At 42.0% G+C, this 14546-nt stretch overlaps 1 protein-coding gene across 1 annotated transcript in view; it reads left to right on the top strand.

Annotated features, from left to right (window-relative positions):
* The window catches only part of csmd2 (CUB and Sushi multiple domains 2), a 291890-nt gene that overhangs the window by 270808 nt on the left and 6536 nt on the right, over positions 1 to 14546 (top strand). The window contains exons 62-71 of the mRNA XM_049602272.1: positions 181 to 354; positions 3643 to 3716; positions 4416 to 4527; positions 4825 to 5004; positions 7042 to 7107; positions 8154 to 8315; positions 9902 to 10014; positions 10676 to 10763; positions 13330 to 13462; positions 14201 to 14378. Coding sequence (XP_049458229.1) covers positions 181 to 354; positions 3643 to 3716; positions 4416 to 4527; positions 4825 to 5004; positions 7042 to 7107; positions 8154 to 8315; positions 9902 to 10014; positions 10676 to 10763; positions 13330 to 13462; positions 14201 to 14360 — 1262 coding nt within the window. The 3' untranslated portion in view covers positions 14361 to 14378. The remainder of the gene's footprint in view (positions 1 to 180; positions 355 to 3642; positions 3717 to 4415; positions 4528 to 4824; positions 5005 to 7041; positions 7108 to 8153; positions 8316 to 9901; positions 10015 to 10675; positions 10764 to 13329; positions 13463 to 14200; positions 14379 to 14546) is intronic.

The following is a 14546-nucleotide window of genomic DNA, read 5'->3' as shown; positions in this document are numbered from 1 at the left end:
CGCTGGAATGCCTAATTACGTTACATGTCATTTCTGATATTTCTCCCACCCAAGTATGCACTTCTGTACGTCCCTTGCGTTACCCCTTTTGGGAAATATTGAATGAAACACAACATGATTAGTAGGTCACTTGACATCCCCCTGTTTCTCTCTGTCCTCCCTCCTCCTTTATCTTTGCAGCTGTTTTCTGTGGAGACCCAGGGATGCCAGCTCAGGGGAGGAGGGAGGACCGAGGATTCACCTATCTGTCCTCTGTCTCCTTCTCCTGTTACCCTCCCCTCGTCCTGGTGGGCTCTACCAGGAGATATTGTCAATACGACGGCACCTGGAGTGGCACACAACCCTCTTGCATAGGTAAGCTTCATTCCTCCATTTATGGCATTGTCTGACATATTAAATATGTTAGAATACTTTCTTTATTTTGTTGTTTAGTTTTGCCGCAGCAGCACACAATTAAAAGTAATTGTGCCAAAGTTAGCTAGCAGCTAATTTGCATCTGTTATCCCTGGGCAGGTAGACAAAAAACAAAGTAAGAACAGCAAAAACATCCCATAAAAAACACAATACATAAAAAGTCCATCAGTGTGAGACAATAAATAGAATCAGTGTGATAAATACAAGAAATTCAAGGCAATCATTAGCCCCTTTTACACTGCCAGATTTTCGGGAAATGTTTTGCCGGCAAGCTGCGAGCGTTTAGACACACAGAGCCGGATTGGCGAGTTGATCCGAGGAGCCCAATTTTCCACCTCGTAGGTTAGACATATTGGTGGAACCTTTTTGGTTTAAAAAGACCAAGGCGGCCTTCCGCCACGGGGAGGGGCTGTTGATGACGCTGCATGTTCAACCCACTAGCGGTGGATAAACAGGAAACAGCTGATCGCAGGAATTTGCAAGCAGCTAGTAGCAAGAGGGAAACGCAAACTTGACAGACACTGTAAAGATAAGCAGCTGGGGAGACAAGGAATTGCGCGCCCTCCTTGTCCTCGCAAACGAAGAGGCCATTAACCGTCTGATGACGGGAACGGTGAAGGACAGGCCGACTTACGAGAGAATCGCCGAAGGACTGACCAGCCGTGGCTTCCCTCCCACGTCACTGTTTACGTCACACGCTGAGCTGCACGTTTTGTTACTTGCTCACGCCCCCCATTGCCCCGAAAAAGGCACATTCTGTATAAACAAAAGTAGGTAGGCAGCATTTTGCTGTACTCGCTGATTTTGGTTTATACTGCCAATGCTGAAAGAAGACTGATTGGGCTTTCCTGCAAATTTGCACAATTCCTATCTAAGGGCTATTGGTGATGACACCTTTGTGCTGGCTTTAGCCGAAGCTTACAGCTGGTTCTAAGCACTGCCAAGCTTCCGACAGCACTTGATGTAATAATCAAAGCAAAGACATACATGTGTGTGGCGTATGGTGGTAGTTGGCTGTGGTTTGCTGCCCCGTGGCCTTGTTCTATAACCAGAGCACAGAACATTGAGTACTGTATGTCTTTATTTTTCCATAGAGCTGTAACACTGCTATCAGTGTGAGAGAAGCCTCCTATTGGCAGGCTTACTGTGTGCTGTCTCGTGTTCTCCCCTGCAGTCCCAAATGCTATTTGCAATTAAGGAATAATGTATGCAGAAAACCATTTGACCTAGCTAACAAGCTATATTGATTCTGTTTTTTCACTCTGATTGGTGTAATTAATTAAACCAACCCAGAACAGTTCTTTCACCTATTTCAGAATAAGCGTGGTTGTACACATAATGCAGAGAAAGTGTGCTGTAGGTGGCAATGCAAGACTACACCAGGGGCCGTTTCACCAAATTTGCAATGTGCAAGCTGTGATTTGCAACATGAGAGCCATTCCTCTCCTGTTATTTTTAACATGTTTAACTTATTAAAGCAAACACCACACTTGTGACCCAAGCATGAGCAAAACTTAACCTGCAAGCAAGTGACAAACGTTTGTGTAACATGACGTTGCAACCTGCATGAAAGCAGTGCTTGCAGAATATTTTTTAAGAAACGGGCCCCAGGATCAAACACTGTGCTTTTGTTTTGTCCCTGTGTCATCACAAATTCATCGCTGCAGTAATAAACATCCCCTAAGCAATAAACTTTCTTAAACAAGGAAGAGTAATACCATTTGAGTCACAAGGTATAAATTTGGATGCTGTAGTTAGAAGCACTCAAGGAAATCACACTGTGGTCAGAAACAAATTGGGAATAAAGTAAAATGTATTGTTCCAGCCCTTGGGTCCACATTGGTATTTGAAATGCTGTAAAATATGCTCATATGCCAATCCTTTGACCTAATAACAGTTAGTGTAAACAGTAATTCATTTTAGCCAAAAGTCACCATTAACTCCCCTGCCTGTGCATCATTTATCAGCCACTTTGTGTAGCAACTGTTGAAAAACCACAGTGCCTGTCATGTGGGAAAGGTTAAACTAAGATTTAGTGAGATGTAATCAAGTAGAACTAGAACCTGTGTTGTTCATTTACAGTATGAAGCTGCCACTGACATCGCTTTACATCATATTTTGCAGCACCTTTTAGTGGCTATAAATTCACTGGAGAGATCGGCCTCTTACGGCCTTCTGTTCAACTTCTAGATTTGACACAAGCTGCCCTGAGACTGATAGAAACCTCTTGTAAATGAAAAGTTTCATCCATTTTCACAGATGAGACATTTAACTTTTGGCACTGGCCTTTAGCCTCTTGAACTAAGATACAATGATGGGGGCGAATTTGTGAGAGAATATGACTCAGCGGGTTACTTTTAAAGTCATACTTTGAAGTTGTTTTCCTCACATACCTCCACAGTGAATGAAGATTCCAAAAAAGGCAAATATTCTTAATGAAACGTAAATGGGGTTGACATTTAACAACAGGGGAACCATATCCAAATATCCATTTATGAACGCTCACATTACTCGTGCTGTATAATCCAAGTTTCATTTATTCTTATACTCAGTACTTCCCAAACACACGCACACACGCATTTGACATTAGAGTTGATTCATTGTGTATTGTCCATGCATTTGACTGTGCAGAAGTGTTTAATATTGAAACCTTTTAACAAAAGATGCGTGTTTGAGAAGTACTGAGCATACAACTGCATAAATATGACTCGGATTATACTGCACAAGTTGTGTGAGATTCTGTAAAGGATGTTTTGATAGAGTTTTGTTGTTGTTAAAGGCAGCCATCTTTAATTCAGTTCATCAAGAATGTTTGCATTTTTGATGAAAACAAAGAAAACTATTTTTTATAACTGAATTCAATGCATACTAATTGTCATTTCGTGGGCAAAGTATTTCTAAAAGATTAGTGAGACGTATGAGTTTATGTTCAGAAACACATACTTACAAATTGTTTGTTCACTGATTAACAGTGTGTGTGGACTGATAAGGATGTCTGTCATTGTATTACAAGCTGCTCTGCGTGGCACTTGAGAATAGGTTCAGATAACTAATAAAAGACTGAAGGATTTGTGTGTGTGTGTTTGTGCATATTGTTCTCTGCTTACAGTTATATACGGCCTTCACTCCAACAGTCAGTGTTTCACATCAAGTAGTTCTCACAGAATTGATGTGTGTGTGTGTGTGTGTGTGTGTGTGTGTGTGTGTGTGTGTGTGTGTGTGTTTCAGATCCCACTCACACTACCTGTGGAGACCCTGGCACTCCTCTCTTTGGAAACCAGAACAACAGCCAAGGCTACCAGGTGTGAATATATGGTCACACAGGAAATTAAATTCATGTATTGAACGGAAAAATCATTCGTAACCTTTCATTAAAACCTGAAAGTTTTTTTTTGTTTGTTTGTTTTTTCCCAATCTACGTTCTCTAATGTGTATTTATTTCTTTATTACTGTACCTTACATTTTGCCACCATGTGAACTTCAAGGTTGAATCAATGCCTCAATATTGATGTTACAAGAAAATACAGCACCACTCAGCTCAGACCATCTTTCTTTTGATACCATAAAGCATGTTTATGTTGTGATCGTCATCTGGGCTCTTTTGTGAAGTTATTCTTTATTGAGTTATTCGAGAGTTGTGTCCGCACAGCAATAGACAGAGATACAAAACTAAAGTAATGAAATGTTGACGGTTCTCTCTTGAAAAGGATCCTTTTCATAATGGACAAAAATATTACATATAACAATATTAACATTCCTTCCTAAGCCATAATAAGTCAATAACAAATTACTGTTAAATTTAAAAACTAACAGAGAAATGTGTTTAACAACAAAGGCGATGTTTGGACGATCTTTGGACTAACAACCCCCAAAACAATTGATTTTAACAGCTTGATTAAATCACACGGCCTATTCTTTCTGCAAAACCTGCCCATTTTTGTGAACATGTGTGCTCATTGTCCACTCCACATCTTTACACACTCCCCTGCGTCCTCCTACAGATCAGCAGCACTGTGTTCTTCAGCTGTAGAAAGGGCTACCTACTGCAGGGCTCCATTTCTCGCACTTGTCTGCCCAACCTCACTTGGAGTGGTTTTCAACCTGAGTGCATTGGTGAGTACATACTCTTGGAATATTGCAAAAACATATGTATTGTTAAGTGGAAAACTTAACCTTGAGCAAGTTTGAGCAAGTCTGACGCCCACATGTGCCATATATTCTGTCTTGACCCCACACCTCCGCCTTGGCTCTCATTTTTACTTTCTCTCCTCCACCATATACACATTTTCTTTCTTATCTCTTGCTTCTCTTATCCCTCTCCCCGTTCATCTCCTCACCCCAACTTTAACCGTGTCTCTCACTTGCTTCTTCTTTGCCCTCTTTAATCCTTCTCTCCTTCTCCTCCTCCAGCCCACCACTGCAGCCAGCCCGAGCTGCCAGCCCAGTCTGATGTGAGAGCCATTGAACTGCCATCCCTTGGCTACACGCTGATCTATACATGTCAGCCTGGCTTCTACTTGGCTGGAGGATCAGAGCATAGGACCTGCAGATCGGATGGGAGCTGGACAGGGAAACCTCCTCTCTGTGCAGGTATAAACGTGGTTACAAAACATCCATAAGAGAACATGGAGAATTACCTGATATTAAATTTGTAAATACAGTGACACACACATGCACCTTTTTTGCTGGAGCTGCTAAATTTCTGCAATCTTCTCACATGAACTTTGGACAGTGTCTGTAGAATTAGGTCCAGACATTGTCCAGAGTTTCCTTTTCACACATCTATCACACAACAGGAGATTATATGTGTAAGAAGCATGCTCACCTATTGGAAATACTCCCTTTGATTTAGGCGAGGGGTGGTGCTTGGGTAGAGTGTGCAGGAGGCAGGACATGGATTACACCATACACATAGCCAACCAAGTCTCTTGCTTTTCCTTGACTTTGTCCAGTGATTTCAGCTTTGGCCCTCACTGACAGAGGTTCCAGAGTTTTGTCATCTCTCTAGTTAGACAATTTTGTTGCCATCTTCACACTCAGATGTTTGCTTTCTTCCGTTTTGCGTAAGCTGCAAAATAGAAGCGTCATCGACCCATTCACTGGCTTGTGGATTGTCTAGAAAATTACCTGCTCTGTTCGCAGGGTAAAGTCTATTTCATGTCCGATCCAACTTATTTGGGTATTTGCATCCTCAGGTACCTCTCCTGTGGGTAATGTCTAGATAATCTCAGGTTGGCAGTGCATGTGTGAAAGGGGCTTTACATGACTAGAGTAAATGCCAACACATAGGTGACCTGCTGGTCTTGGAACACAAACATGCACACAGGCACAAACACGCACATTGATATATTCACCAAACCCCTAAAGTCTACAGCTGTGTGCACATGGCCATCCACTTTCCCAGGGACACACACATAATATATTAAACACTTAAAACACTTCACCTCATATTTGTAATGCACAATTTCCATTAGCAGTCTCTGTTGAAACCACTGGGGTGTGTAGCGACGCGGGATCCAGCGGTGACTCGGGTTGGGAAATTGGGGATTCAGCTAATGTTGATGAATAGCTGTGTTAACACTTGCTTATTCTCAGACACATGCCAGGGTAGGATGGTCCATCCATCACACAATTACACAGCATGGAATTACACACACACACACTCAAACGCACACACAAGCTTTAAAACATTAACAAGGGTGCAGAACCTGATTAGGCCAATGCATCCCATTGATTAGGTTAGCAGAAGTACCTCTTATAAATGGTGAGGCAGTGTTAACAAGGTCTAGCAGACAAATAGAGTGCCATTAAGACACCCCCAAGCATTGGCCTAAATACATATAGGAAAAAAATAGTCATCGACACACAATTATCTAGGGTAGACGAATGTTAATAGCTTTAAGAGAAAGACATACTAGAGGGGGACAGGCGAGTGATGGATTCCATGCCGAGCCGTTGCTGAAATATAGAGGGTGATGGGTATTTTTAAGGCCATGCCATTAAGAGTGAAGGAAAGAAAGAGGACTGGCCTTAGCACATACAGGATATTAACAGTGCCTGTGGGCGCAGTGATGGAAGGGAAGCTCAAAAGACTGGCAGCATATAAAGTACAAGGCTGTGGGAGAGTGTGTGTGTGCATGTGTTTGTGTCTGTGTACATTTATCCGAGGTGTTGTTTGTGCTCATAAACTACCATCAGTATACCTGTCTTTGTTTGTAGTTGCGTGTAAAGCCCTCTTTGCTCTGTTTGCCTGTGTGGGTGTATGTTTACTACTGTGGTGTAGTCCTGCGGCCCCCCGTGAGCAGTAAGGCATTATTAAAGTGCTTCCCTTGAAGCAGTGAAACTGTGTCTCTGACTTAGCCTTAGCCCCGCAGGGACATCCGGGCTGCTCTTTGACGCATGAGTCAAGTCCTGTCGCAGGCAGCCCTCACTCTGTCCGCCACAGTGGTTATTAGTCGTGGAGCTTGGTAGGAAGTGCTGATAGTGACATCCACCTATTGCAATCACCCCTAGGGCAGTTAAAAGAGGAAATTGTTTCTTCTTTTCCACATCCTGAGGCGTACACTGTACCTGTTTAATGGAAAAAATTATTTTTTACACTTAATTCTGATTTGTTGTGCTCTTCAGCTGATAATCGCCCAAGTGGTAAGAGCCCAGTGGGGACAGTGCAGGAGCCACCCTCCAAATTACCAGGTAGGACAGGTTCTTCTTGTATTTTAAGATGCTTTCATTAATTTATTTAAAATGTCTGTATTTGGTTTGTTTATGATTCTCAGTGGGAATCTGAAGATGGTTCAGAGTTTACTTCTGTATAGTGGATGGGGACCCTTATCCAAAAAAAAAAAAAAAAAAAAAGTTTAAAGGTGAACTACTCTGCTCGTTTGAGTTACACACTTGTATTTTGAGTTTCTACCAGAACATCTTAACATGCTTTAATCATCAAAAAACAATTTATATTCCTAATACTGTCTATGCTGGTACACCTGTGTACACCCTCTGTCTGAGATGCTCCAGTTAGGCACCTGTTTCTTTAAGCCCCCCTCCCGAAAAAGCCCAGTCTGCTCTGATTGGTCAGTGTTTGAGATGTTCCGCATCTTGGTATCTCTGTACCATTATTGCACCTGAGGGATGATAAACGCATCCAGACATTTTCCAGCAGGAATATTGGTCAAGAAATTAACAACATCGGCAACCAAAATTACTAGTTTCCCCGACATTAGCATGTAGCTAACTGTAGCATTGCACTTGCAGTCAGAGAATGACAGTATACAGCGGCATTTTCTAACATTAAAAATCACCAATAAAAATCTTCTAAACACAAGTTGACATGCTCCAGCAGTAACATGATCTAAAATAAGGGAGAAATTAGCAACATCAGCAACCACAATCAAATGTTTCCCTGATGTTAGCGTGCTGCTACATGTAGCAGTGTAGGCTATGTAATGTTAACACATACAGTTATATTCTGACTTCACTGGTTATCTCCTCCTCGATTTTATTGTTGACTGCACACCGCACAGCTCACCTTTTCTAATTATTTAGTTAATAACTTACTTGTGACTTAGTGTTTTGTTATAATGTTTACCATTTATGCTCCCAGAGACCTTGATCCTTGATCCGCTCCTCATCTTGATGGTTTTCAAACCACTGAGGTCACCTGGCACATGGTACTTTTTCTGTTGACAAAAACTCATCTCTACTTTTCTTTTCTACACCTATCTCAACTTTTTGCCCGTCAGTCCCTGGTGGTGTATTCGCTAAAAACTCTCTCTGGAGGGGATCCTATGAGTATCTGGGGAAGAAGCAGCCGGCCATGCTCAGCATCACTGCCTTTGAACCTGTCAGCAACCGGGTCAACGGGACACTCATCGATCACAGCGGAGTGGAACTCAAACTGGCCGGTTGGTACACCAGTAGCAGAAGTCACTGGTCAAGACCTTGAAAAAAAAACTCTCACACATTCACGCATGACTTCATTATACCAGAGACCCACTGTGTTGGGTTTTATCCAAACAGACAGTGTCAGATAAATTCCGGTGAAGACAAGAACAAGAAAACAGTGTGGTCCCTGCATGGAGTAGATCATTGCTGCCGTTACTGAACAGCAGACATTTTATTTTTTTCCCTCCCTGTGGCATAATCACCGTGCAGCTGTGATCATTAAGACACAAATTTGCATCCGTAACGGCTTGGACACTTCACTCCTCTGTACCTGGGTGCTATCAATCTTTATCACACTGCAGTAAAAATTATTTTCTGCAGCTACAAATTGCCACATTCTACAGTGAAAGTAACATGGCTGGATCAGACTTCTAGATAATTCTTGCGTTCATACAATATACAAATTACATTGCATTACTGTAAGGTCAGTCAGTACAAATCTTCACATCAAAGTCCCCCCCAAAATTTATTTTATGAATACAGCAATGGTTTCAGATCAGATTTTTATATTTAAAGGATGTCTCATTATACTCTATAGTTGTGTAAATGGGGATGTGAAGACCAAAACCACAAGGGATGGATCCTACTCACAAGGATTCCCTGTGTAGACATATGTCATTCCTCTGTGCCACAGAGCCCCACCCTTGTCCAACAACTCTTAAAAACAAATCAGTGAGTCACACTGTTGCACTGGATGACATGCTGCTTCATTTAGTAAATAAACTAATTAAATGAAGTATATTTATTATACAGTTTTGGTCACTTGGCATCATTCATCATCCTTTTTATTTTGCCTTGTAAGTCCACAAGGTTAGTCCTTAGTTGTCTCTTGTGATAGTTATTAGCAAAGTGCTACTGAAGTTAGCAAACATGGGGACGCCACAAGGTAAAATGCAATGACAGCTCCCCACAAGTGAAGCCGAAACGTCGTAGTTGTAGTGGAGGTCGTAAACCCCGCCCCCTCAGTGTCAGCAGATGGGACATGGGCTGAACTAAACCATTCAAGTACAAGTCAAATTAATTTTCCCAAAATGGTTTCTGTCATTCTGGGTTGCTCTTATCATGCTAATGCATGTTCAAGTGTTCACTAGTCTGACATAATTTGTTTTAATTAGTTATTTGATGCTATAAAAAGTCATGATTGACAGCTGTATGTTTCACTGTTGCTCGTCATTGGCTTGGACAGGTGTATGGGAGGGAACTCGATACCATGGCTCCACTTCACTACTGTGCAGGCTGTGGCTCCAATAACGACACTAGAGAAACGTGGTAGTGGCTGTATCGGGCATTGTCCATCTTTGCATTTAGTCTATGGACGTTACTAATAAATGAACCCAATCTACATGTTCTCTGGAATTTCTTTGCTTATTTTGCAGCTGAAATTATTCTTGTATTTGAGTTTGAAGCAAGACTGCTGTAAGACTTTCTGTTACAGATAACAAAAAAGGCTGCTTGTGTCAGATATCTATATCACATGATCCTTTTCACTTAGTCTCAGTGGAATTGTTGCTCCAAATAACTGTCAACCTTTTTTTTCCCCTTGCAGGTACATACAAGAAGGAGGAAGCTCAGCTGCTGCTACAGGTCCACCAGATCAGAGGCCCTGTGGAGATCTTTGTCAACAAGTTCAAAATAGACAACTGGGCCCTGGATGGACATGTAAGTTCAGATCCAGGGTCAGCAGCTCCCTTTATACCTGCAAATATGTAACATCACACTCACACACATGCAGACACACACACACACCTTTACCGTGAAATATGCACGAGCACACGTACACACTAACCTTGTCACTCTGGGGAGATGGAGGGCCCACCAAGAGTTTTCTCTTTAATTAAAATGTCAGTTAAATCATTGCCTGGTAATCAGGACTCGACAGACCCCCTCCACTCCTCTCTCCCACATTATCCCCCAACCGCAGGCACCTCTAATGCACACCCACTCCAGATATAATTAAAAAAGCAGGTCACAGTGTGTGTGTGTGTGTGTGTGTGTGTGTGTGTGCGCCACTGTGTGGGTTTTTTTATGTGCATATTTCACAAGCCTCAAAGCACTTGAGTGTTTACGCACAAGTATGTTGCGCAAAGTGGAGTATTCCTCTTGTGTAACATGCTTGTGTGTGTGTGAGTGTGTTTACGTTTGTGCTCCTGAGCAGAAAAACGTCATATTAAATGTCAGCTATAAGAGCGCCTCTCAGCTCCTTTGACATGATATTTCATTTTCTGTGTGCACCAGCTGCTGACACTTTGATGATTCTCTCCTTTGTAAAGCCTGGATGTGACACATTAAGTGTCTGTCTTCCGTTCCTCTCTCTCCCTAGGTGTCCTACATCTCTTCATCCAACTCCTTTGTGTACCAGGGATTTGTCAGAGGAAAAGGCTTTGGCCAATTTGGTCTCCAGAGACTGGGTGAGTGAGCTGTCCACTCGGTTATAGAAACCACTGTGACCAAATGGTCTCCTGAGGGAAGACTGTATGTCTTTTTTTCTGTCTGGATTTCTATCACAGAAATCTTTCACTTAAAATACCTGTAGCGTCCTTAAGCTTAGCTGCAAGTGCTTCCCCAGCGTGTCATTTCCTGTGATGGATTTATCATTTATTTACATTTACAAATGTGCAAACACTTTTGGGAAATGTGGCCGTGAGATGGCAAACACAGTTCACAAACTTGATATAATCATCAGAAAACGACACACGCACACATTGTACATGCGCACACAACACAGCTATGCAAACTCTGTCCTTATGGAGTCTGTGTCGATGCCTGTGGAGTCTTTGCCAAAGCAAGTAACCCCACATCTCAAAGTTTTGATGGATTAAATATCACCAATTCTTTGCTGTGTGTCATTCTGTAAGTTCCCTCAGTGACTTCAGCTATGCTGTCATAGATCTAGAACATTTTTTTTTCCAAAGGCTGCCGCTACCCATATATTCTGCTTCATGTTTGTGACCTAGAAATCCCACCCATATGATTCTCCTCGCTACTGTTTGTATCCCGCAAATCCTTACATCCTGACTCCATGGGTGTGAATGGCTGCTGCAGTCAAGCAGTTATGTGTGTGTGAGATTTATTTATTTTTCATCTTCATGGTTTGATGCACCTGCAGCTGCAAACACTCCTCAGTCTTCTGTCTTGAACTAAGTAAGGCACACATGGGTGGGACACATATGATATCCAGAACATGTGCGGCTCTATCTACTTATGTGCATTCTAATTGGTGCATTTTAATAGCTGGATTTTTGACAAACATTTAAAAGGATTTGCTTCTTCTTGTTTCATTTTTGCTTGTTCAAAACATTGGTTTACTGCTGCCACCCACTGTTACAATCCAGTTAAAGACATGCATGGTATTTTTGGACTGAGAAAACATGCTAATTGATCTGTGTAAAACATTAGCTGCAAATCTGCTTTGGATGTTAAACATCATTTCTCCTCCACCTTCATCATCAATCTAAAGTTTTTCTATGAAACCCCAAACGTTGCACTTAATCTCACTCCTGAGTGGACACACAAGATTGCAGGCTAATCTGATATACATTAGATTGAATATGTGCTCATGTGTATGAGACCCTTCATCAGCCATCAGCGGTGGTTAATTAAAAAATGTCATTTTTCATGTTGCCTTGACAACCTTATCCTCCCACTAAGTCCCTGTGGCACATGGTGTTTAGGTTAGCATGGTATACATGAAGGAAATGGCATATCTCTCATGTTTGTGTGAGGTATAACTAAAGTTACATTTAAATGAAGCTTTAATCCTCTACATTCAGGCTTTTTATTCCCCGTCCTTCATGTGACAGAGATTTTATCAATGCACACAGTTGAGAAGATAGCGCTTGTGCTGCTGCTTTTGCCGTCTCCTTCTTGCGCTGCTGGTGAGGGCGACAGATTTCACAGGAATTTAGCTGTTTTTAGAAAGCCCAGATTGGAATCGCCAGTCCCACACTGGCTGCAAGACAGACTGAAGAGCAGAAGTGTAGGTACATAAATAGATCAGATTTGGAGCTGACCGATTTGAAATTGGTGTTAACACAGATTAAATGTGTGTATGCATGCTGAAAGTTGTGTGAGTGTAGTGAAAGTGGATGTGAAAATCTGCTGTAATGAGAGAGGTGCTTGAACAGCAGGTGCAGACCCCTCCCCCCCTCCACCCCCCTCCTCCCTGCCACAGCGCACTGATTGAGCAAACAGCTCTTTATTAATACAGAGGGGCTGGGGCTGCTGCCAGGGCATCCATGTGTATGTGTGCTTAAGTGTGTATGAGAAAGGCGGATGGGGGGGTTGGTTGGACGTCTTGGAAATAATCCTGCTCAGTTTGTGGAGGTTTCTCCTGTTTTGTTTTAACTCAGTGGTGGTGTAACTGGGAGTGCGCAAGTGTGTTTGTGCATCTGTTTGTGTGCTCACACTCGTGCAGCGGGGGGTTGATTGGCAAACACCACAGAACCAACTAATTGAATTCCTTCTTGTTTGTCACTTGTCCTTTATTGGAGCTTTTTTGGCATTCTGTGGCAAACAGGTGGGCTGTCACTCCACTGTTGCTGTTGCAGACACACACACCTCCAAAAATTAGAGAATGAATCTGAAATGACTTAATAGCTGTCGGCCTTTGATGTCAGTAATTAAGAGTCATTGTTAGGGTAATGGAATTTGACGTTCCCACGGGGTGAAAATAAAGCATAGCAATAGACTTAAAAAAGTCACTTGTCTGCTCAGTCTATTATGTATAAGTGGAGCCTTCCTGGCAGCCCTCCTCAGCCACTACAGTTCCTTTTATTTCATTGTTCCACTGTTTGTGTTTATTTGCCTTAAACTTTAACCACGAGTTCTTGGCAGAAGGTGAGGAGGATCATTTCCCTTTTGTTTCTTTTAATTGTGTTATTTATGGGATTTAATTACAATGTCTGCTGCTGGAGTCGTATTGTACTGAAGTGATGCTAAAGTGAGGGCTCTGTGTCTTATCTCTCTTTCCTCCAGAGAGTTTAGATCCCAGCAGAGACAACCCGGGCTACAACTTTGCGTCGAACAGCAGTTCAGTGGCGGCAGCCATCCTAGTGCCTTTTATAGCCATGATCATTGCAGGCTTCGCTCTGTACCTCTACAAACACAGGTAAGGTTCACACCATTGATATATTTCACAGTACAGCAACATTATACCATTTGTTTGGTCTTGATATTTACAAGGAAGCATCTTTAGTCAGAGTTTAATTTGCCTCTGCAGAGTTAGCTGTTGTCAGATAAGAATCGTGCTTGATTCCTCGTGCAGATACATTAGCCTTCACCCTTTGAAATACATTAACTTGGTATGGATTTTTTTAATCCACTAAATCACATGTTGACCTCAAAAGGAGAAAAACATCATCTATGTTAATGAGCAGTGCTGATGTGACACCTACACTCGCTGCTGTACCAGAGCAACTCAGTGTAGCCAAATCCTTGTTAGTGTTGAAGCAATTAGTCAGTCAATCAATCAGTCGACAAACCAATAGTTAATTAGCAAAATATAGACAGTGGATTAATCATAGAGGTCACTTATTCAGCAAAAATGCCAAACATTTTCTGCTCCCAGCTCCTCAAATGTGTTTGTATGCCAGTCTTCGTTATCGTTTCATTTAATATTTTGAGTTTTGTTTGTCAGGCAAAACTAGACCTTTGATGTTTCCTCAAGTTGTTTTTTTAGACTAAACAATTAATTTATTAATTGATAAAAGAATCAATACATGAATTAATAATGACAATAAACATTAGTTGTAGCCCTAATCCATAGTATGACACATCTCTCTTCTGTATACTTGATCTACTGTGTCCACCTCTGAACTGTTTATCCGACTGATTTTTTTCATTTTAGAAGAAGACCCAAAGTCCCCTTCAACGGTTACGTGGGCCATGAGAACACTAACGGACGAGCTACGTTTGAGAACCCGATGTATGACCGCAACATCCAACCCACTGACATCATGGCCAACGAGACAGAGTTCACAGTCAGCACAGTGTGCACAGCTGTATAGCAACTGCTTCCTCCAGAGGTAAGACTCAAACACCAGCAGGTCATCTGGCTTTATGAGAAAGGAAGGACTCAGAGGGACTTAGATTTTCAGGCATCCCTGGACCCACATTGCTCTGAAAGTAGATGAAGTTACCACCTTGTGGCTAGCCTGAGCTAATCACACACCCAAAGCGTCAAAACTGCTGAA

This window comes from Epinephelus fuscoguttatus, linkage group LG17 (genome assembly GCF_011397635.1).
Source record: "Epinephelus fuscoguttatus linkage group LG17, E.fuscoguttatus.final_Chr_v1".
In the NCBI taxonomy this organism is placed as follows: Eukaryota; Metazoa; Chordata; class Actinopteri; order Perciformes; family Serranidae; genus Epinephelus; species Epinephelus fuscoguttatus.
This window is presented reverse-complemented; position numbering and strand designations above follow the sequence as displayed.